This window comes from Suillus subalutaceus (assembly GCF_016647625.1).
Source record: "Suillus subalutaceus strain FC151 chromosome Unknown DFJ58scaffold_41, whole genome shotgun sequence".
Classification (NCBI taxonomy): domain Eukaryota; kingdom Fungi; phylum Basidiomycota; class Agaricomycetes; order Boletales; family Suillaceae; genus Suillus; species Suillus subalutaceus.
The window spans coordinates 35,219-57,656 of record NW_024540290.1 but is presented as its reverse complement, the minus strand read 5'-3'; the positions used below and the strand labels follow the sequence as shown (position 1 = coordinate 57,656).

General features: G+C 47.3%; 7 protein-coding genes across 7 annotated transcripts; 2 read left to right on the top strand and 5 right to left on the bottom strand.

Moving 5' to 3' along the window:
• Window positions 1-534: 534 nt before the first annotated feature.
• On the bottom strand, window positions 535-2,477 carry DFJ58DRAFT_783295 (uncharacterized protein). Its single transcript, XM_041389886.1, has 9 exons — window positions 2,367-2,477; window positions 2,264-2,309; window positions 1,891-2,206; window positions 1,728-1,837; window positions 1,519-1,677; window positions 1,376-1,451; window positions 1,201-1,326; window positions 956-1,140; window positions 535-903 (listed from the first exon to the last, which is right to left on the bottom strand). Exons 3-9 carry the CDS (start codon window positions 2,051-2,053, stop codon window positions 700-702), a joined length of 1,023 nt encoding a protein of 340 aa, XP_041244816.1. The 5' UTR covers window positions 2,054-2,206; window positions 2,264-2,309; window positions 2,367-2,477; the 3' UTR covers window positions 535-699.
• A 1,040-nt stretch (window positions 2,478-3,517) lies between these two features.
• DFJ58DRAFT_783292 (Alg5-prov protein) lies at window positions 3,518-5,132 on the bottom strand. The gene is made up of 3 exons (XM_041389885.1): window positions 4,921-5,132; window positions 4,162-4,713; window positions 3,518-4,107 (listed from the first exon to the last, which is right to left on the bottom strand). Exons 1-3 carry the CDS (start codon window positions 4,975-4,977, stop codon window positions 3,769-3,771), a joined length of 948 nt encoding a protein of 315 aa, XP_041244815.1. The 5' UTR covers window positions 4,978-5,132; the 3' UTR covers window positions 3,518-3,768.
• A 2,165-nt stretch (window positions 5,133-7,297) lies between these two features.
• DFJ58DRAFT_840616 (uncharacterized protein) lies at window positions 7,298-7,881 on the top strand (the record flags this gene model as incomplete). Its single annotated transcript, XM_041392628.1, has 3 exons — window positions 7,298-7,553; window positions 7,608-7,781; window positions 7,838-7,881. The coding sequence occupies 3 exons, from the start codon at window positions 7,298-7,300 to the stop codon at window positions 7,879-7,881; spliced, it is 474 nt and encodes a 157-aa protein (XP_041244814.1).
• A 4,323-nt stretch (window positions 7,882-12,204) lies between these two features.
• DFJ58DRAFT_726896 (uncharacterized protein) lies at window positions 12,205-13,938 on the top strand (the record flags this gene model as incomplete). Its single annotated transcript, XM_041385415.1, has 9 exons — window positions 12,205-12,400; window positions 12,449-12,470; window positions 12,522-12,539; window positions 12,588-12,610; window positions 12,657-12,689; window positions 12,808-12,840; window positions 13,469-13,618; window positions 13,668-13,841; window positions 13,895-13,938. The coding sequence occupies 9 exons, from the start codon at window positions 12,205-12,207 to the stop codon at window positions 13,936-13,938; spliced, it is 693 nt and encodes a 230-aa protein (XP_041244813.1).
• A 544-nt stretch (window positions 13,939-14,482) lies between these two features.
• DFJ58DRAFT_745042 (uncharacterized protein) lies at window positions 14,483-15,041 on the bottom strand (the record flags this gene model as incomplete). The annotated part of the gene is made up of 3 exons (XM_041387364.1): window positions 14,483-14,590; window positions 14,648-14,859; window positions 14,915-15,041. 3 exons carry the CDS (start codon window positions 15,039-15,041, stop codon window positions 14,483-14,485), a joined length of 447 nt encoding a protein of 148 aa, XP_041244812.1.
• Window positions 15,042-15,184: 143 nt separating this feature from the next.
• Window positions 15,185-15,462, bottom strand: DFJ58DRAFT_726894 (uncharacterized protein; the record flags this gene model as incomplete). Its single annotated transcript, XM_041385414.1, has 2 exons — window positions 15,185-15,325; window positions 15,379-15,462. 2 exons carry the CDS (start codon window positions 15,460-15,462, stop codon window positions 15,185-15,187), a joined length of 225 nt encoding a protein of 74 aa, XP_041244811.1.
• Window positions 15,463-16,774: 1,312 nt separating this feature from the next.
• On the bottom strand, window positions 16,775-17,463 carry DFJ58DRAFT_328392 (uncharacterized protein). The gene is made up of 3 exons (XM_041379879.1): window positions 17,394-17,463; window positions 17,006-17,334; window positions 16,775-16,941 (listed from the first exon to the last, which is right to left on the bottom strand). The coding sequence occupies exons 2-3, from the start codon at window positions 17,220-17,222 to the stop codon at window positions 16,817-16,819; spliced, it is 342 nt and encodes a 113-aa protein (XP_041244810.1). The 5' UTR covers window positions 17,223-17,334; window positions 17,394-17,463; the 3' UTR covers window positions 16,775-16,816.
• Between the last annotated feature and the right edge of the window lie 4,975 nt (window positions 17,464-22,438).

Genomic DNA, 22,438 nt, shown 5'->3' with positions numbered 1-22,438 from the left:
TACAGCATTCTTATCTACCGTGAACAATTTGTGTTCTTGTATCTTGTATCTTTCACGTATAGGATTGCGCAACATTTTTCACGTTGGATCTTTTTGTCTATCTTTATTCACCCCCGCATACGTGTTTTTCATATTGTTATCGTTGCTGTCCGTGCATGATATTTCAAAAGCTTCTTGGTGTCTAGTTTTGTATCTTGTTGTTATCTTGTGGCTGTTGGCTGCGTGGCAATGTGACAATATGGAAGTCTGAAAAAAAAAGGACGACGGTTCGAGTCGGATTGCTGGCTGTACGGTAATAGTCGACAAATTTCTGTCTCCTGCGCCAGCAAGTGATTTACTTAACTGCGACTGAGGTCTAGTGTGTTCGGGCTAGGTGTGTCATGATGCAGCACCTGAAAAGAGATGACCCTTTTCCAATGAAAAACAAAGGTCTGACGACAGCTCATAATTGTGAGTACATTAGGGTTGTATTGTGATTACACAATGAACGGCGAATCTGTCAGGGTGTTATAAAGGTATTCACGCATGTGCGGCTTTGTCCAGGGACGAAGATTATCATTGCGAAATACAATAAGTATTGAGTAGGGCTGGAATAATCTGCTTTTGACTCTTTGAACCTGACAAAGAGCTAGAGCTGTTACCCATCACCTTCGGATACGTTGCAAGCTTCCGTATAATTTATGTTTCAGTCCTCACTTTCTACTCCATACCGTCAATATGTGTCCACTGGGATACGTGGACCTGCAAAGGCTTCATGTGGTATTGCTGCGAATCTCTTCTTTCCCTTTCGTTGATTTCCGCGCTAATTTGCGCGCTATAAGTCGGGAGGTAACTTGGAGTATTTTTCTTGGGTGTAAGGCGAATCAACACCATGCAGAAGGCAATCGAGATGATTGGCATGATCTTTGTCTCGGTTCAGCAAGATATCATAACGGGCGTTGACGGTAATAATTACCATATCCAGCATAATGAATTGGGCGTTGTTCGCGCAGACGAAACAGATTAGTATGGTGAACAGGGCTGCAGAGTATATGATAGCGGCATCTATGAGCACGTGCACGATAGGCATCATGGTGCCAATCGTAGCACGATTTGCAGAGACTCTACGTTCGATCGTCCAGATGCGATACACGAGTAATCCTGGACAAATTCAGGTCGTTATGAGATTTCGACATCGCGTTCACGCAGAATCACGCTTACCTGAACTTATCAGATTGGTTGAAAGTGTCAAGACAAACAACGTCGTGATCCATTGTGCAGTCTGATTGGTATAAATGTTTCCGCCAGTTGCCCGTGAAGCGTAGTAGGGCGCGATTAAAGCAGCCACTTCGATACAGAATCAGCACAGGTAATTTCCCAAACACGGCGACCTGACCTGAGGACCCGCACCACAGTGTAACTGGTAGGATGATAGCCCAAACGGATTGCCAAACGACATAACAGCGATAAATCTTTTACCAAACAAGGCGCTTTTTCAGCCCAGGGAGTTGTGAGCTGGCAAACAAAAATAGAACACACCACCACCCCATCGCCAATCATAGTTTGCAGGGCATATATTAGGTTCTTTGTCACAAATGTTGGCTGGCTGATGTCTTGGAAGAATGCCACTGGTCCACCAGGAATGTCGTGATACTTGACGAATCCATTTTCAAGGCGAATGATGTCTATGATCAAGTGCTTGAGCGAATTCAGCAGGTGGCATCAGGTGTGAGAGGCGAAGAGCTCACTGCAGTACTCAATATCAATAGCAGGATTGCCGCCAAAGCGATCGGGCGATTTGCGTTAGGTTTGTAGTAGATTACCCACATGGTGCCCATAAACATGAGAACTGAAAAGCCTGGAGAACCCTAGCTTGACGGGTATGTGACGAATGCTTATCGTGATACTCACCGTATAAGATGCCTTCCAGCGCTGTTGAAATGATAGTAGCGGTATCTAGCGGTATGCCTGTTGAAGCCATGGCGAGAATAACCTGGATGGCTTGGGAGTGTACGAGGGTGATACGAGGGCCCCATTTTATATACGAATGACGAAAAGCGTCTTGTGACTTCATTTCATGTTGCCAGCGGTTTAGCTCATCAGGGGGTATTTTTGGAAAGTGCTAACCTAAAGAAGAGAAAACACCTGTCTTGTTGTGAAATGAAGATGATTTGCCGCGGCGGATGGCGGATGATCGATTCGGATGCTTGTCACGAGTGAACGGGAACTGCAAACAGAGAGGAAAGTTGACCAAAACACAGCGAACATTAATATGTGAACGAACCATAATACACGGTGTACGACATCCTATAGGCGCACAAGAGACACTCCTACTAGTGTATGCCACCATTTACCGTTAATGACTAGGAACGGTGTGCCAAACGTACCCTGTGTCTCTAGCTCTGCAGCTAGCCACTAATGTCATGGCTAAAGCACTAACGTGTAATGCCCCGATGATCAAGCAGTTTTGAAAGCTCCAATCAAAGTTACAAACCAAGTATTATGAGTACCGTTATAAAAATCGCCTGAGCACCTGTGTTTATTGAACTTTATTCATGTTTGTTCTATATATACTAAGTTGGTCTGCTTCAAATATAAATATTCCTCATTCCACACTCCTTTCACCCTCTGTTTCGCCCGTCTCTCTCGGAGTGTCACCGTCACACCCAGATGATTTCCAGAGTCATTTCACCTCTTAGAACGGGTCCTTATCTCAATTTGAGTTTTCCAGAGGTAATCTACTGACAGTACTTCATCCCGGTTCCAGATCTTTCCAGATGTTCTGGAGCTGACGTCGGAATTTTAAGACAAGCTGTCCGACTCGTGAATTACAGTTTTACATCTTCTCTTCAAATTCCACCAAGTCCGGAACCGAGACTCGTTCCGCGAGTCAGTGATGACCGTCAACTACACTGCCAGTATTTTTTATCTTCCGCAAGATGGTTGTAATCCACTTTTATAGGGCGGTTCGTATTCGTTCTTTCAGGTTCATACGTTATACTTACTGTGAGATGTAGGACTAGCCTGCATGGTGAAGCCCGCTACGTTGACTAGTGCTCCAGGGCCCTCGTGATTGAAGCCATTGTGTCGAGCAAAGACTGACTCCATGGACAACGCGTACTCGCCCAATTCAGCAGACGAACAATCTCGCTAAGAGCAAGATTATTCATGTGCTAAGTTGGCAGTTGACTTATTTGAAGTAACTCAATCGACCGGGATTTGACTTACTCCTCGAGTCTCTCAATTGTAGTGCCCATCAACTGATCACGTCCGCCAAGTAGAGTGTCACGTTGAAATTGCAATATCAATCTTGGGGGGAGGTCGACTCATCGATATTCACAACATCATTTTGGTGGAGTCTCACATTCTTGTGTTGAAAGAGTTTTACCGTCATGATTGAGAGGATGACAGGCTCGTATGCATGGAAATTAGACATTTGAAATTAATACATGCACTTGACTTTTCAACGCCATCTGAAGACGTCCACTGCAGAAGGACACTGGGACTATCCGCTTTCTTCGTACTATCGTTCGAGTTCGTCGCCATCACCCGGTTCTAACTATTGCGCTGAACTGTTCTAATATTACAGCTTGACCTTCAGAGTACGCCTATAAAGCTGCCGCACCACTCATGATGACGCCCGCAATACTACATTTATAATAATTAATGTTGCTCTATGTACAATCATGATCTATTTCAAGTTTGTCTTTGCAGGGCCGGTGAGAGCACATTCACCATGTGCATAGACAAAATCTATTGTTCCGTGACTGGCTTGGCCGTGGTATATCATCACGGTGATACTTTCCATCGTCCGGTGAGCTGGTTAGCGCGAAGAACGAGCAGGTCCCTGAGCATCTGTAATGAGTCCTTGACAACATTCAGTTTGCTCCCCGCCACCTCATGCCATTGTACGGGCACTTCTGCAACAGGTATACCCAGCTGCTTCGCAAGCAAGAGTAGCTCAACATCGAATATCCAAGTGGCAAGATGTTGTACGGGGAAAATCTGCTGTGCAGCGCGGCGCGAGAATAGTTTGAATCCGCACTGCGTGTCACGAATATGTCCCACACCCACTATGCGTAGGATAGTGTGCAAGCCATACATAAGGATGTTGCGAAGCACAGAACGCTAGCGGACAGCAGTGTAAGAAGCTAGTCATGTCACGTCGGAGACAAGGCGCACCTTGACCACAGCCTCGGTCTTGACGAGGTGCGCTCGACTGCCAACGACCACCGTCGGCTCGTTCCTCGGTCCAAGTTCGTCCATTTTCTTCCACAGCAGTTCTAAGTCCTCAAAGCGACTTGCACCATCCGCATCCACCATCAACAGCCTGTTTCCGCGTGCGTGTAGCATTCCATGGCGCACCGCACCGCCCTTGCCAAGGTTCTTTTCAAGCGTAACGACCCGAATATCACTATTGAGATGTTGCTGTGCCAGCTTTAGCGCGAGTGCGGACGTGTCATCTTTTGAACCGTCGTCGACGATGACGAGCTCGTATGTGCGTGTCTGCCGGATGGAAGCAGAGTTGAGGTGATTAAGTGTGGTTTCGAGCATAGATGGGAGACGGGATGTCTCATTGTACGCAGGAATGATGACGCTGAGATCAATGGAGCCTACATCGGCGAGAGATGGAAGTTTGAGAGGGTCTTTGAAGGATTTTCGTGAGCGGTATGTCTTTTCTGAGGGTCGGGTTATTATTGGGGGAGGTGAAAGCAAGATGAGAGCTAGATAGAGCTAGTGATGATTAGCGAAAATGCTAAACCATAGATTTGTATGAAGAAAGTCAGACAAGAGGGAAATGATTCCCTGACCCAGGGTTTGTCGTCTTCGCCGCGGCGCAACGTCTCTTGAGACGGCCCATGGCTCGAAGAACAAGGATGAAATGGGTGCTCATCATATAAAAACCAAAGACCAGATGTTGACGTTGAAATTATCACTCACACAGGGTAACAAGACGGCCAGAGCAGTGAACGAATAAACAAGGACGGACTGATCCATTTCAAAGACGATAGACGGTGAGCCCTATAGCTGTATTAAACCATACACGCTGACCTACCCGTAGACTCGTAGTTATTAGTAAAAGTACTATGCTGCTTCGTGTGTCACACTTTCATGGTGTGTCACGCTATGTCACATAAATCTGGTCACTACAATCACGCGCATCTTACAATTGCCTTGCAAGGCATAGACTCGGACAAACTCGAGATGCTAACGAGCGAGCATTGCCTCGACCACGCTGTTCTGCGCATCGTTCCGCAAGCACGACGAGCCTTTGTGAGGATAGACGATGCATACCCATTTCGGTTGAACTTGCGGGGCGTTTAAATCGATCTTGAGCGGACCCACAACAGATTTGTCTCTGATTAGTGCAAGTTTGCGTGCGCGCTGGCCGGCCCCCCTTTGAAAACACTTGCGACTGCAGCCTTTTCGGCCGCGCGTGCGGTGTGCCTTGTTTTATCTCCGCGAATATTGAATTAGATCCATCTCAGTGTCACGGTGCAGCCAGTTCGCCCAGAAGCCCCGTCAAGATCTTCGGCCAGAATGGGGAGTCGATCCTACTTATAAAAACACGGGGATGTGCCACATATTTCATGCATCTCAACCGCATCCCCACCATGGCGACCGCCATTCAAGCCTGTGCGTCCTATCAAGCTTTCACGATACCTACTGAAACTCCCCTGCCGAGTCAAGCCCTGGACGCGAACAATCGCACCACCGTCATCCAGAACAACTTCACTACCTGGGAGGGGGGAACCGTCAACATATTTTCGAGCAACTGCAATGGTTACAGTGAGTTGTTCACACATCCAACTTACCATTTAGACTTACCTTTCCAACAAGCTATAACTAAGCTGGACGGCGCTGAGATTGCAAAGCCAACATCCTCACAGCCTCCGTTGACGAGACAGTCGGCGCCAGTCGACTAGTCGTGAGAGCGTAGTATTCAACGGCAATGCTTTTGGTCAGCACGCCATGATAAAGATAGAATCTCCAGATTGCACGGGGCTGGTGGGTCTTTTACTTCTGAGAAACAATTCAAGAGTCGACGATTCTTTGCTGCTGATCAGTTAAACCAATTGCTCTTCCATCTCAAACTAAACACGACATCTAGAGAAGTTGTTGACATCACTCTTCAAAGCAAAGGGTTTAGTCCATGATTAAGTATTATCCTGTGGGGTTGGTCGTTGGCCCTATGTTGGACATTTTCAGTGTTGTTCTGTTGGCCCTGTGTTAGACAGTTTCAGTGTGGTCCTGTGTGCTCGTTGACAACGGTGTCCTAAATCCTGACTCGCTTACTTCGCATGTATTCTCATATATTAGTTCGTCATGGGACAAAGCTTAATGCTATACTACTGGCCCAGAATTACGAATCTTCTGGACATAAGGACAGGAGCTAATAGGCATGCTTCTTTCGGAACCAGTTTGAATGGTTAATCCGACCGGTAGGACACACCAAGGACACACAGCATGCGGCTCCTTTCAGAACGAGTGTGAATGATTGATCATACGAAGTTAATTTATTTGTATAGCTTTTGATCTGATAGATACTGGAGTGATACCGCACTCCATTTTCAATTCGGATCTGGACTCCCGGTCAGTGCGGCACTCAGAAAATATTAATTATAGCGCCGCTGCCAGTGCTTGTGAATGGCGTCACCTCATCCAGCCAAGCACATTCACGCTTTTTTCCGTGACTTCTACGGACCTCAGCAATCACAATGTAAACCCAGCTGTGTAGCAGATAAGAGTACACACAGACACGTCATGATGAGTCTGGACTCGCAGAACCGAAAACTTTGGTACCAGACGAAATCACGATGTCCAGTATCTTTTCCTCACAGTTCCGAGAATAGTTGTCAAAAATCTAGCAAATGGTCTTGCTTCCTTTGCCTCAGAATAATTCATTTGGGGTGTGCTGCCAAAGAAACGTGACTGAAGATGATCATTGAACAACTTCAAAATTTGTGAGATTATCATGAAATTGGTATGAGGTCCCTAGGACCCGAATTCCAGGTCTCCGTTGTTGTTTCTTGCAAGGTGCGTAATGACCATTAGTCTCACTCGTGTGGATCTCAATTTCATGCTGGGATCTAAAGATAGAAATAGAAGGGGAAGGGGAAGAAGAAGGGGGATGACTCCTGATCGTGCAGTGTGCACGGCCAAGCGAAACCATATGCGGAGTTTGAATATCAATCCGGGTGCATACCCGCGTCGATGGCGAAGGGTGACGGGAGCTTAATCATTACTTAAAGGAGTCATCACAGATTATTTAAAAGACGCACTTTATCCTGCTTATAACAGTACCCTCATCTCTACAATGGATACTTGCACTGGAGCACATTCACCCTGTGCTTCAACAAAGTTTTATCTGCCTCTTGCCATCGTCTCATTGCAAGATGCTAGTGCCACTCCGAGACCACCTTCCCGCCATGAGTTGACTGATGGCACTCCGCTGCCAAGCGTCGAACAGTCATCCCAGAACCCACCAAACAACTGTATCGTAATCATACAGAACAACTATATTGCGGAGGGCGGAACCATCAATATATTTTCAAGTCACTGTAACGGTTTCAGTGAGTTCTTCGTATCGCAAACCTACCAGAAGACTCACCTCACGATGTAAAAAGCCGTGACGAAGTTAGAACATGTCGCCACAACTGCAGAGCCCACGCCCTTGGAACCTCCGCCAGCAACGCAGGCAGAGCCCGCGGAGCACGGTCGTGAAAGCATAGTATTGAGCGGCAACACGTTTGGCGAGTGCGTCATGATAAACGTGGGATCGCCAAATTGCACTGGAGCTAGTAGGTCGTTTAATTCATCCGAAAGAAACTTGACTTACGGTTGATTGGCCCATCAGTTAAGCAAACCGCTCTTGCGTCCCGATTTGACCGCAACGTGTAGTGAAAGGAAGTAAGGGCCGAAGTTGAATATATCAGTCTTGTATTTCGCACCTACCTGTATGCTTGTGCGGAGATATCGACCAACAATTAAAAAAAAATTCGGGACGCACAGTATGCGCCTAAGCTTTGTGCTCGTAGCCATCTCGCTACCTGCCTCCTCAAAGGTAATAATAAGCTCGCCATAAAGAAACAAATACCCACGGAAAGAGCGCCAATTGCATGGTGGTGGTCGGTCAAGGATTAAAAAAGAAAAGACGGTCCCTCGGAATGTTCCGTGCTTCCTCTGGAAAATGTCGTGCATTTTGATGGATATCGTATGAGTATGAAGTTGCACAATATCTGGATGATACAGAACCTTTAAAGCGGCAGTTCTACTCGTGAAAAGGCACAGCGAGGACGATGATTATTTTCAGGCGACAACATTAACACAGCTGCAGGTTGCTACAGGAATTGGACTCACTAAATAATACTGCTGTTTGAATTGTTATCCCTCCCTCGGTAGTGGAACTTAATATGCTGTTCCTCCTCTCTCCCAGTAACACGGGCACCAGAGGGACCGATCACGACATAACATAGAAGGCCATATCGAACATGCTGAATTATAGCCGGCACCATACGCTCCTGGATTCCCAGGCCAAAGTTTTTTGCCAGCACCGGACGTGGGCGAAGGCGTCTTAAGCTGCATCTTTAGCATTCGCAAGCTCCTCAAGGTCGTTCATCCCCTTCATGTCTGTAGAAGATGCATGCAGGCGGACAGACAACGCATATACTTCACTCGGGTTAGACCCAGATCTGTATAGTCGTTGCTCTTGAGAGCCACTACTTGACGCTCGTCCCTACCGGCGCAATTTACGTGCATTCGTAGGTCTCTTGCACCTCCAGATGGGTTACTGCATGCAAGATCTGCGAGGTGCAGGAAGAGCGCATATACAACGAGCATTGGTCTAGCCTTCCTGAGGTTCACCTCACGTCCGAATATCGCTCTTGAAGTGCTGCTGTGTTAGTTTTAGCGCGAGTGCGGACGTATGGTCTTTTGAACTGTCGTCAATGATGACGAGCTCATACGTGCGCGCCCGCCGGATGTGGGCGGAGTTGAGATACCTGAATCTTGAATATGGACGAGAGACGGGATGTCTCATTGTAGGCGGGAATAAGGACATCAAGATCAATGGAGGCTGCATCAGCGAGAGATGGAAGGCTAATAGTAGGGGGGCCTTAAGGGATTTCCGTAGGCGGTATGGTCACTTTTTCTGAGGGTAGCTAGTTATTATTGGTTAGGCAAAAGCAAGATATGATTTTACAACGCGGAAAAGACTTGCAGACGTTGAATTATAACTCGCGTGCGCGGGATGCGGGTATTGATATACGAGCAGGTATAAATGCTGCAGAAGAGGACATCCGATGGGCTGGTATAAGCTATCAAAAATGAATATCAGCGCTACGATAAGTCATACCGAACTTATATCACATGGTATGCATATATATGCCTCTGTAACAAGAATCACTCGTTCGTCGGAGCTGTAATCATTGGTAGGACACTCATCTGTCTTCGAACCAGCGATTTATTTTAGTTCCCGCCAGTTTGGGAGTTTCTCAGCACACTGATCATGCAGTGATGTGAATGACCGGGTGTTTTTGGTTTCAGATTGACTGACGAGGACAATCGTGTCATTGAATATTGAAGCTGTACAAGCTCGGTCCAGGGTTGAATGCTTTTCAAACTCCGGCTGTCCTATCCTCGGTGTTCTTCCTAACTTCCTCGTCGGTGTCAATAATTCATCTTAAGCTTCCGACTAACGGGCATCATCCTCGGTACTATTATATAAAAATCCGTTTCCTAACGGGCATCATCCTCGGTACCTATTATATCAATAATCCATCGTTCCTAACGCGCATCATCCCTCGGTACCAATTGGCAATAATACATCCATCCTAACGCGCATCCTCCTCGGTGTCATTAACAGGCCAAATCTTACCAATGAATTAGTTTAAATATGTAGGACGTTCCTCTGTTTTTCTCAGCAATTTTATCTCTACAATGGCGACCGTCACTGAAGCACCCCTACTCCTTGCTTCAACTGAGTCCAATTTGTCTGATGCTAATGGAACACTGAAATCACCATCTTATCAGGCTTCCACTGTGATAGCTGATGGAACTCCCCTACCAAGTCAACCGCTGGACACAAACAATCGCATCACCGTCATCCAGAACAACTTCATTGCAGAGGGTGCAACCATCAACATATTCTCAAGTAACTGTAATGGTTCAAGTGAGCTCTTCACACATCCAACTTACCATTTAGACTGACCTTTCAAACAAGCTATGACCAAGCTGGACTATGTTGCTGGGACTGCTGAGCCTACTTCCCCGTATCCTCCGTTAGCGAGACAATTGGCACCAGTAGAATATGGTCGCGAGAGCGTCATATTCAATGGCAATACTTTTGGCCAGCACGTCATGATTAACATAGGATCTCAAGATTGCACAGGCGCTGGTGGGTCCTTTTACCTCTGACCAAACATCCAAGAGCTTGACGATCTTTTGCCGCTGACCAGTTAAGCAAACAGCTCTTTCTAAGATCCCAAACTAAGCATGACATCTTCGCAAAGCAAGGGCAATCCCTTCGACTTGTCACTCAGTTAAGTCCTATGCGGTCATTCAGGACCCTATGTTGGACATTGTATTTCTACTATTAGACTTTTAGTCCTGTGCGGTTATTCACAACCTTATGTCGGACGTTGTCATGTACTTACTCGATACTCACTATACATACGATGAAATAAAGACGAATGCCTGGCACTTTAGTAAACGGCGGTCTAAAATAAGTACTTGAGCTAACAAACCGAAGTCTCGCATGGAAGAAACGTTGCAGAAAATCGGCAACCCAGCATCCCACAGTCTGGAGATGTCGTCCGCTCATTGACAACTTCACATCGCTCACCCCCACACTCGCTACCAAAACTACGCGGTTACTTATAATACACAACATCTAATCAGATGAATTGGCAATACTGTTAGCGGAGTTTGAATACAGTTAAACAGAGTTCGGAATCGGATCTCATAAGAGACCTTGCCTTTCCACCATTTGTCGTGCAAGAGAAGGCGAGCCGCTACTGGTGACGAGGCTTCTGGCGCCACAAGAATCTTGCAATTATCACACACCGCTATAATACCTTTATTGCAACACGCACTTCCTCAGCTCTCTGCAATGGATACTTCCACTGGAGTATCTCCACCTTGCGCTTCGACAGAGATCCTTTCACCTCTTGCGCCACTGCAAGATACTAGTGCAAAGCAGAGGCCAGCTCATGCTTCGAAGGCTGATAGTACACCCCAGCCGAATGTCAATCACCCCCCTCCGAACCCCAACGACTCCATCATAATCATACAAAACAACTATATTGCGAAGGGGGGGACCATCAACGTGTTTTTGAGTCGTTAAAACAGTTCCAGTGAGTTCTCAAAGTGTCTGACTTGCCAAAATACTCACCCTGTAAAAAATAGATCACGCTGCTCCAACCGCAGAGCCCCCTGTGGCCTTCGTTAGTGAGGTAGACAGCGACAGCAGAGCATGATTATGAAGCATGGCGCTGATAAAGTAGGATCGTCAAATTAAATTGGTGGTGGGAGGTGGTAGGTCATTTGAACTGAGAATAGATTTTATGGTTGTCTAAACAAACCGCTTGTATCCCAAGTTGACCGCGACATCTAGCAAGACAAGGTATTGACAGACTCGTTTACCCGTGCACCTATATAGAGAGATGCAATTCACTGACGGTTTTTTGAAAACAACGTTGCGATGGACTGTATGTACTTGGTGCTTGGAGTCATTTCGACGTGCCTACTTCACGAAAGCTAAAATGAGCTCGCAATGCCTTCGGAAGACATTATGGAACATAACAAATCAAACAAAACTGCATCGTCTGTGATCTTAAATCCTCCGAGGTACACGTTCAAATTCTATTCGAGCATGAGAGTTACTCACGATGGTAATGGTGAGTCTTATTGATTATGATACACCTGCATCCGTTGAGAAGCAGTGAATGTACTGATGCCAATTTTTCGCTACAGAATCTTGTTGCCATCGGGGGACTGTCAAAACAGTCAGAAGAACTTCGGCAGGAACACGGCTTAACTGTACAGGAATACTCGTAGCTACCGCTCAGCATCTGCAGCCTTCTTCTTGACCGTTTCAGCCAGGAACGCCCCGTATTCCTGGTATATCTAATAAACTATGACCAAGTTCTTACTGTTTTCTTGTAGGTTTATGCACCGGCTTTCGGAGGTCGGTAGCAATTTGAACATGATCAACCAGGACCAACCATGAATGGTATTGATAATAAGCGCAGCAACCGGCCTGGAGACGGAGTCGTGAATTTGAATTTTCCACCTGGACTGTCAGCCGTAATGGTCTCACGCGGTGACCTAGACGAGAAAGATGAAGACAGATATGAAGACATGTGCTCACTGCTCTCGTACTGCGTGATCATCGCAAACGCGGCGTTCATGCCAAATATAGGTAAGCTATTGCCGTATATGGATTCCACACGCCTGAATGTTTTGCTAGATACAAAGTCTTGGCCTCGAAGGTGTGTTATTATTATCCTTGGAATAAGTACTAATTGATAGACAGGACGCAGCGTTCATGCCAAGTATAGGTAAGCTATTGCCATATATAGATTCCACATGCCTGAATATCTTGCTAGATACGAAGTCTTGGCCTCGAAAGGTGTGTTATTATTATTCTTGGAATAAGTACTAACGTGCTTCGATAGACAACCAGGACGTAGCGTTCATTCCAAGGATAGGTAAGCTATTGCCGTATATAGATTCCACACGCCTGAATGTTTTGTTAGATATGAGGTTATTGACTTCGAGGGGCATGTTATTATTATTCTTGGAATAAGTACTAACGTGCTTCCATAGACAACCAGGACGTGGCATTCATGCCAAGTATAGGTAAGCTATTGCTGTATGTGGATTCCAAACGCCTCAATGTTTGCTAGATACGAGGTCATTGGCTTCAATGGGTGTGTTATCATTGTCCTTAGATTAACATGCTTTGATTGATTACCAAGACAGAGCGCTACCCCGGACTGCGGACATGCCAGTTCGACCCTGAAGCTTGAAGATTAGACCAGTTCTTATTTTGTTTTGGTGTTTCTTTAACATTCTTATCGCTCTGCAGTGTGATCGCTCGTACCAATGCCACTTTGAAACAAATTCATTCTCGAGGCGAAGCGCGAGTACGACAATCTTGCTGAATATCCCACCCATATTTTCATGGCCGACACACGGGTCTAGACTTGCCATTAAGGTGTAAACAAACCTTATCTCATTCCGATGACATGGTTGCTGGCGTTGAAATGGAGCTCATCAGAAGTGCCTATGAGTTTCGTGTATACGTATATATAGCTTTTGAGCAAGAATTTTGAAATTCATCGGTGTGATTGCTACCTGGTAGTACGTATAAAGCCCAGTGGACATAATCTTCACAACCCTTCTCCGCAATGGATTCCACCAAAGCATACCCACCCTTGTGCTTCAAACGACTGAGATTTATCTCTCATCTCTACCCCACTCCGAGATGCGAGTGCAACACCCTCCACTCACGCTGATGGGACTCCGTTACTGAGTCTTACACAACCACCCCCGATCCCCGTTATCATCATACAGAACAACTACATTGCGGAGGGGGGAACCATTAACATACTTTCAAGTAACTCCAACGGCTCCAGTGAGTTCTTCGCATGTCTGACTTACTAGATACTAACCTTGTGAATAAGCCGTGACCAAGTTAGATCACGCTGCACTGACGGCAGAGCCCACGCCCTTGAGCCCTCCGTTGGTAAACCAGCAAGAACCAGAGGAGCACTGTCATGGAAGTGTGGTGTTGAGCGGTAACACGTTTGGCGAATGCGTCATGATAAATGTAGCATCGCCAAATTGCACCGGAGCTAGTAGGTCGTCGAGTTCATCCGAAAGAAATTTGGCTGAAGATTAATTGCGTCAGTTAAACAAACTGCTCTTGCGTCCCGAATCGACCGCAACATTTAGGGAGAGGAGTTCACTGGTCTTGTAATGTATTCACCTGTATGTACGTGTACGAAAAGATGTAGATCATTGGCAATTTTTGGAAAATCGGGACGAGATGTACACGCCTAAGCTTGGTGCTCGTTGTCGACTCAGCATTTGCCTCCCAAAAGTAATGATGAGCTCACAATAAAGAGATAAATGACCACGGGAAGAGCGCCAATTTCATGTTGGTGGTCCCCCGGAATGTTCCATGCTTCCTCTCGAAGAAACGTGCACTTCGATTGACATTCGAAGGACATGTAGTCACATACAGAACCCATAAAGGCCCGTAGTGCTGCTCCAGAAGCACAGCAAGGGGTCGCAGTGATTAGTTCTAGATGACAGATTAACGATTTGCAAAGAATTAATTGGACTCACTAATATAGTACCATCAAACCCGCTGCATGAACCGACTCATACTCCTCACTCTGGCTAGAGGACATATGTCTCAGTCTCTCCTCCCTCTAGCAGCACGGGCACCAGGGAGACCCATCATGACATGGAAGTCCAAAGCGCTACCAGAATGCTATCGCAGACCAAGAACAACGCGCTCTTGGATTCCGAAACCGAAGTTGCATGCCTCTGGGAAACCAAACTCAGGCTCGATCACCTTGAGAACGCATCCGATAACCTCCTTGACGCACGGAAAGTGACATGGACATCTTCTCATTACAAAAGATACTGAACATACGGACGGTGCAGGGAGCTTTCGAGGTGATTCGGGTGGAGGGGGCGTTAGAGTTTGGTAATTTCCTGTGCACCTCCCTGCTTTATGCATGGCATGTGGTCTCCAAAAAACCAGGGGGACGGCAATGCAGGGAGCACCCATAAGCCCAAGATCAATATACGAGCGCTCCACGCGAGATTGGAGAAGCAGCGCAAGCTCCTGGGGGGGGGAAGACGCTCGAGGGCTTCCCGTTCAGCGCGTTCACGCTCCATTGTCTCGAGCGCTCTGCACGTTTACGAGCTTCGATATGTTCGCGCGAAATGAGATCGTGTCCGCGTTCGCGAGCATCAAAGCGCTCACGCTCAAGGGCGTCGTGATGCTGCTGTCGTTCCATACGTTCGAGATGCTCGCGCTCCATCCTCTCTCATTCAGCATTACTCATACTCATCCCCTGCCCACGTTCTCGTTCCATGTACTCGCACTCAAGGTGCTCCCTCTCCATCCTCTCTCTTTCCATCCTCTCACGCTCAAAGTGCTCGCGCTGGCATTCGCGTTCCATCATCACTCTCTCCCTCTCTTCTTGCCAAGGGGAACGGCATCCACGAGTGCACCTGAGTTGAAGGTTGCGAATGTGGATGCGTACGATGTCCAGCGTAGGATAGTATGCAAGTCACACATGAGGATGTTGCAGAGCACAGAGCGCTGATGGAGAGCGGTGTAAGAAGCTAGTATGTCACGTCGGAGACAAGGCACACCTTGACCACAACTTCAGTCTTGACGAGGTGCGTTCGACTGCTGACGACCACCATCGGCTCGTCTTTCAGCCCAAGTTCGTCCATATTCTTCCAAAGTAGTTCCAAGTTCTCAAAGCGACTCGCAATGTCCGCACCCACCATCAACAACCTGTTTCTGCATGCGTGTAGCATCCCATGACGACCGCACTCCCCTCGCCGAGGTTCTTTTGAATCTTTTCAAGCGTGACGACCCGAATATTGCTGTTGAGGTGTTGTTGTGCCAGTTTTAGTGCGAGTGCGGACGTGTCATCTTTTGAACCGTCGTCGACGATGACGAGCTCGTATGTGCGTGCCGAATGGAAGCAGAGTTGAGGCGATTAAGTGTGGTTTCGAGCATGGATGGGAGACGGGATGTTTCGTTGTACGCGGGAACTAATGACGCTGAGATCAATGGAGCCTACATCGGCAAGAGATGCGAAGTTGAAAGGGGCATTGAGGGATTTTCGTGAGCGGTATGTCCTTTCTAAGGGTCGGATTGTTATTGGGAGAGGCGAAAGCAAGATGAGAGCTAGATGGAGCTAGTGATGATTAGTGAAAATTCTAAATCGTACATTTGTATATAGTATAGAGAAGAAAGTCAGACAAGAGGGAAATGATTCCCTGACCTAGAGTTTGTCGTCCTCGCCGCGGCGCAATGTCTCTCGAGACGACTCATGGCTCAAAGAACAAGGATGAAATGGGTGTTCATCATACAAAATCCAAATACCCTGAGACGTTGACAACTTGACGTTGGAATTATCACTCACGCACGATAACGAGATGACCAGAGCAGTGACTGAATAAACAAGGATGGACTGGTCCATTCAAAGACTTATTATTGCCGGAACATACACAGTAAATTGAAGTGAGACTTTAAGCTTTAAGCTTTATCAATTGAGAGGGCCAGAGAATTGCTTGCGGCGCTGGACTAGAATTAGAATGATAGAGTCACGCGCACGCTCAAGTTCAATTGTTGTCACGATTCGTTCCAAATCGTAGCGCCGCGTACGCGCCAAAGTGCTTTACATAATTCATAGACATCGTCATATCCTCAGTTGTCCTGTCCTGTCATATCACATCAATATTCCTTTTGGTCAAGATTTCACTGCGACCCCGATTACCAAGTGTCTTGATACCATATAGCCACGAGTGGCAATCGCTATATCGCTGTTCAAGTGATATGCATTTCCTGGAGTTTCTATACAGATACGAACATGCTTGGCAATCGTGGTATCGGACCTGTATTCATATCTATTCTCCACGCTCATCTTGCCTGAGCAGTGCCTATTTCTATAGTTATCCAATTAATCAATATTTATCTGCCTTCCATTCTTGAGTCCATCGCTTTGCAACAGATGGCCTGCAATGAGGTCTGAGACATCCCCACCTGGAGCCGTATCCCACTGACTTCTAACTGAAGTCAACTTTCACGGCGGATAGGTTTGCGATGCTCAGACAGAGTCAACGAATCATGGGACAATGCTTGAACAACAGCGAACCCATACTCAAACTCCAATATGCATGTAACGAATTCCGAGGTTAGCACTGGAAATAGATTGATGTAAGGAGAGTACGCAAACCAGATGTCACATAACACAGGCGTGCCTACAAGTTGCAGGTATAAATGCAAGCGCGGATGTGGCAGACCAAAACGTTAGACGTCTTGGAGTGAGAGCGAGTATGTAGCACTGGCCGGTCGAGCAAAGGCAGTCCGTGGATAAAGTCACATAAGGTGGCAAGCTTGATCTTGCGTAGGTGATGAACGAGATCCTCAGTAGGCAACAACGACCAAGGTGCCACGCCATCGCCAACAGAATGATAGACATCAGTAGGAGGGGAGGGGCAGGACGGCGCAGCACTGCGGCCACCTCAGAGCCAAAACGTTTCAAGTAAAGCACACAGCAGCGGCAGAAATCGACGTTCACATTTAATCGGAAGCTGCACAGACAAAAAAATTTGCAAGAGATCCGGAACAGACTTCGCCAACAACGACGTACATAGTTGAAAGAAGTGGTGGCAAATGGCGGCGAGAAAGTTGGATTTGGTGCACCGAGCGACAGCTAGACCTAAAACACCTGAAAAGACTAAGATAGAGGCAAAGCCAAGAGTATCCAGGTGAGATCTGATGTTCTCTTCACTGGGATAGAACCAAAGGAGATGCCATTCCAATGAGTGCAAAAAAGAGGCAGCTTTGCACGAACCAAGGGAGAGTCGACGGGGATGATGGAACAGTGATGATAACCAGCGCTCTAGCTAACAGATCCAAAGCGGTGTGATTCGTGTGAAACTGAGGGGTTGAGCTGACATAAAACCTTCCCGCACATTTTACCGGAAAGAAGCGTGCAGTTTGAGCTATACAGTGTGTTGCATATGAGATTGCAGTGCGTGTTTTTCAAAACTCGGCCCTCGCTACCTTTACCGGCACTTGTATACCTTAACTAGGTCAAGGGATGTGACATGTCACTCTAGCCACTGCCGCTTGATGAAACGAAACCTCAGTCAGTTCGTTATGCCAGGGTCATTCACTAGCCAGGAAATGCGCCAGAATATCGTATTCTGGCGGTTTGAACAGCACAGGACAGCTCTTGAAATATCTCAGCTTGCTCAATGCTCAGAGAAGACAGTATACAATATTCTTCGCTTGCACCGAGACTATGGTCAAGTCACCAACCCCTTTGCACGCCGCAGGGGGTCGTCCCCGCGTTCTTGACACCGTCGACACCGAATACATCCATGCACTACTCCAGGCAAACCCTGCCATGTACTTGGATGAACTATAAGAACAACTTCTCACTGCTCGGAACAAAGACATTTCTCTCGCTACCCTTTCACCCGCCACTCGAAGGCTGGGAATGACCCACAAAGACATTTCCAAAACGGCTGCGGAGAGGAATGAGCTCTTGCGGGTAACTTGGCAAGCCGCATATGGGATATACCGGCTGAATACTTTGTCTGGCTGGATGAGTCCAGTGTTGATGACAAGACCAATCAGAGGATGCAGGGATAGGCAGATATCGGGCGCGTGTGTGTTCGCAGATCAACTTTCATTCGAGGGCAGTCCTTCAATGTGTAGTATCAGTATATAGTGTAGTATGAATCCAACCACATCACGAACTAAATTGAGTGATAATGTAGGAACGACTCGGAGCATAGTCAATATCAATGAAAAACAATCTATAGTTAAGTCAATTAATGCGCTGCCTCTTCTCAGCTTTCTTCAAATCGAGACGAGCATTCCATGTCTTGCAGTACGTGAGCCGAGAATGCGGCAGATAGGTTAGAACGACTAACAGTATTCATCTAGTCAAAAAACAACAGGTCAAAGTCGTTCGCAAGTAGCGAAAGTGCAAAGACTCACATGTGGTGTGTTGGACCGCAGGTCGATGCTGATGGTGGTCAAAGCACTGAGTCACTCACACAGACGCACGGCGTATTACAAGATGTGACATCTAATTATGGTATACAAGTGCCGGTAAAGGTAGCGAGGCCGAGTTTTGAAAAACACGCACTGCAATCTCATATGCAACACACTGTAAAGCGAGCCTGCGAGCATAGAGCTCAAACTAGTGCTTACTAAGCGAGTGAGCGCAATAAGCTGTAACGCGTAGTCATACGCGTATCTTATCTTTTTCTTATTGCGCTCTCACTCGCTGCTTTTTCTCAGTTTGAGGATTCGACTCATCCAACGTACCGTTCGTATAATTATTAGTACTATCATGACATCTACAGAGACGCCGAATCCTGGGCATCCTGAAGGAGCCGGAGGGAAAGATACAAGGTTTTTGACCCACCTGACAATACCTTTTATCCGACGAATACGCGTCGAGAGTCGCGTCATCCCTCGCTAAGAACAAACAGAGACGCGTAAATCTTCATGATCGCGAAGCTGTCAAAGAGGAGAACATCGCACGCGCCGAGCGCAACCTGAAGAGAGCGAATCGAAGGATGGATGAAAATTACATTGAAGAAGTCTCCGAGGATGAACCTTTCCTGGATGAATCAGACATCCCAGAGAAAGCCCCGGTCGCTAAGCCCTCTATCCCTAGCTTCATTGTTGATACCGTGGACTTCATAGGTTCACCTCACGCCTACCACTAAATCTATCCTTGCCTCAATGACGGCCAAGGCACAATCTCTTACAGTTCTAACCTTACAGGGTCATCTGGGACAGCGGCCGCGTCAGACGCGCCGGTCTTCACGGAGGCGAACACCCGCATCGTCGACGGTGAGGTGACGGCCTTCGAGATACCTCGAGTCCTTCTGAACCTAGCAAGGTCAAAGGTCCATATTCCACTTACGTTGCTTACTCTTGCATCCCTCTGAAAAATTCACGAGGATCCTGCTTGCGTCAAAATGAAGAAAGGATTAGTAACCGACGACCTGAAGCTGTTCGTGATGGACACTTCGGCCGGTTTCCCCCCAGAGTCAAGTCTGCAGCCGCACCTCTTCTACGAGGCGGCCACAAACTTTATCAAGTTGCTTGCACAAGTAGCTGACAAGGTGACAGTACAGCGTTTCACATATCACCAAGATTTCTGTCTCTCGAGAGACAAATTCGGTGACAACTTCGAGTCCGTTCTTGCCTTCGACATCGAGATCCGCAGGAAGTTCTTCAATACGCATACATTCCTCTCTCGGGCAGCATACCAGGATAGGTGGAGAAACGTGATGATCAGAACCACCCTCGCTCAACAAAGCTCGAACAGCAACCACTACCAACCCTACCCACCTTGCAAACCGGAAGGCTCGTCATCTGTCAACCTGTCGAACGACGGAAAGCCCCCCTTTTGGAGGAGCAAAGGAGACATGCCGTCCGAGCACCTCCTTTGCGTCATTTGTGGTAGACTCGGACATAGAGCCAGTAGCTGCACGCATACACACACTACAAAGAACAACCCCGTCGTCAGCATGTGACGGACAAACTCATCCTTAAGTCTTCCTCAGCTGCGATCTGCATCTCCTTCAATATTGGAAGATGCACTGCACCCAGACACTCGAGCGACGTCGTCCACGTGTGCTCTATCTGTGGAAGCAAAAACCATGGGGCCAACTCAAAGTCGTGTAACTGATGTGTTTAGCAGGATCGTCACGCCCTACGCACCTGAGGCGTACGATCACTTCTTGAAGCGTTTTAACTTAACCAAAAAATACCCAAATCTAGTCTTCAACCTGCAACACGGTTTCCCTATCGGCGATATCCCAGGACCCCGGCTGCTCCCTATACTGCATGTCCACCGGTAGCGCCTCACATGCCCTCCAAATCACCCATCCTATGGTCCTAAAATGTGCGCCTCACGAGCCTGTAGCACCCACCTTATGTCCGTCGGTAGCGCCCCAAGAGGCCCTGGATCCTCCTCGATCCCAGATCGGAGGGGGTGTTAGAGGGTGTTAGACAGCCCAGACCGACGACATCTGAGAGCATCCTCGGAGTTAAGCACTTGACGCTCCAGCATTCTGCAGACCATTGGGAGGAACTTCACGCTCTCGTTCACGCCATCTTTGGTTGGGGACAAGAAGGAGGTCTATGTTATCATGCAACGCTCGCAGGGCTACTATATTGGCCAAGTGGTTTGTACTATGTACAAGAAGAATGGTGCCAATGACACGCCCTAAATGGTGGTGGTAAAAGCACTCGACACGAGAGTATTCTCCTTGCTGGCACAAAAGATGTTCCTTCATTGACAAACTTAGGATTACGGGTTTTTATTCAGGCAAGTGGTGCCTTTTTTCCTGCTTGCTTGTACTGATTTTAATTCGCAAACTCCTAAGACGCACCCTGAAGAAAGTGAAAACTTGTTCTGGCACTACAGCAAGTCCACGGGACATTTATGGACACTTGCCAGTATCAAGGAACTTGTCTACAATCTCGGAACAACCCGCGCTCAGTGTTGGTATCACGTCCTGAAACTGTGGGCTTTTGAACGGCAAGTTTTTATTCTACAAAACACTGTAAAACATATATTATCTTTCTCTATAGGTGGGAAACAGCGGGTATTGTGACAGTGCGCGAGATTATTGCATCACAGTTCACTGTACGGTCTCGCAAGAAGCAGAATCATGGGTGTACCTAGCTAGAATCTAGCAGCACGAAATTTGTACGGAAAATTTCCTTTTTTGGTATGTTTCGGGGAGCAAGCATGTCCGAAGTGCGCCCCAACAAGCCTCAAAAACGTTGCGCCCCAAGAGAAAAAATTTAGAAAATTTGTGGACATGTGGTATAGGGAGCAGCCGGGGTCCTGATATCCCTCCACCCACTCGCACTTATATCCCTAAAAACCACAAATCGGCTCTAGATCACATTGATGTTATTCGCACTTACTGTCAAGAGGAAGTGGCCTTGGGCAGGATGTCGGGCCCGTTTTCGGCGGAGGAGGTCTCTGACACGCTCAGTGGACACTTTGTGTCTTCTCCGCTGGGCGTTGTTGAGAAAACCGGAGAGCCTGGAAAGTTTCGCGTAGTCAGAGACCTGTCTTACCAAAATGCAGACGGTTATTTCTGTCAACGGCCTTTTAGACTCGGATGATTTTCCCACAGAGTGGGGAACAGCAGCATAAGTAGCTGAAATTGTAAGCACTTTCACTCATCACACTTGCATGCTTCGGCGTTGTTCCTTTGCACGCTTCGGCGTTATTGTACCTTGCATGCCACGGCATTTTACCTTGCACGCTTCGGCGTTTTTACATTTGCACGCTTCGGCGTTTTACATTTGCACGCTTCGGCGTTTCACACATTGCACGCCTCGGCGTTTGCACACTTCGGCGTTTTGGGGTTGGCAAGGCACATTGGATGCTTGCACACCGCCCGACATCATCAATTCGAACGCATATATGCGTCCATTGTGCACATTTTGACATCAGTTGGTTGCACCTCAGGCATTACTTTTCGGTACCTATAAAGGGTCTATCAGACCCGGTTACTATGTTATGGGAAAGTAGTCTCTGAGACCTACCCTCCCACCATCTATTAATAGTTCGTACCTCTCCGTCCACCTCGTCCCTCCTATAATACCTCCCGAAAATACCTCCCGATCCATCTCGTCCCT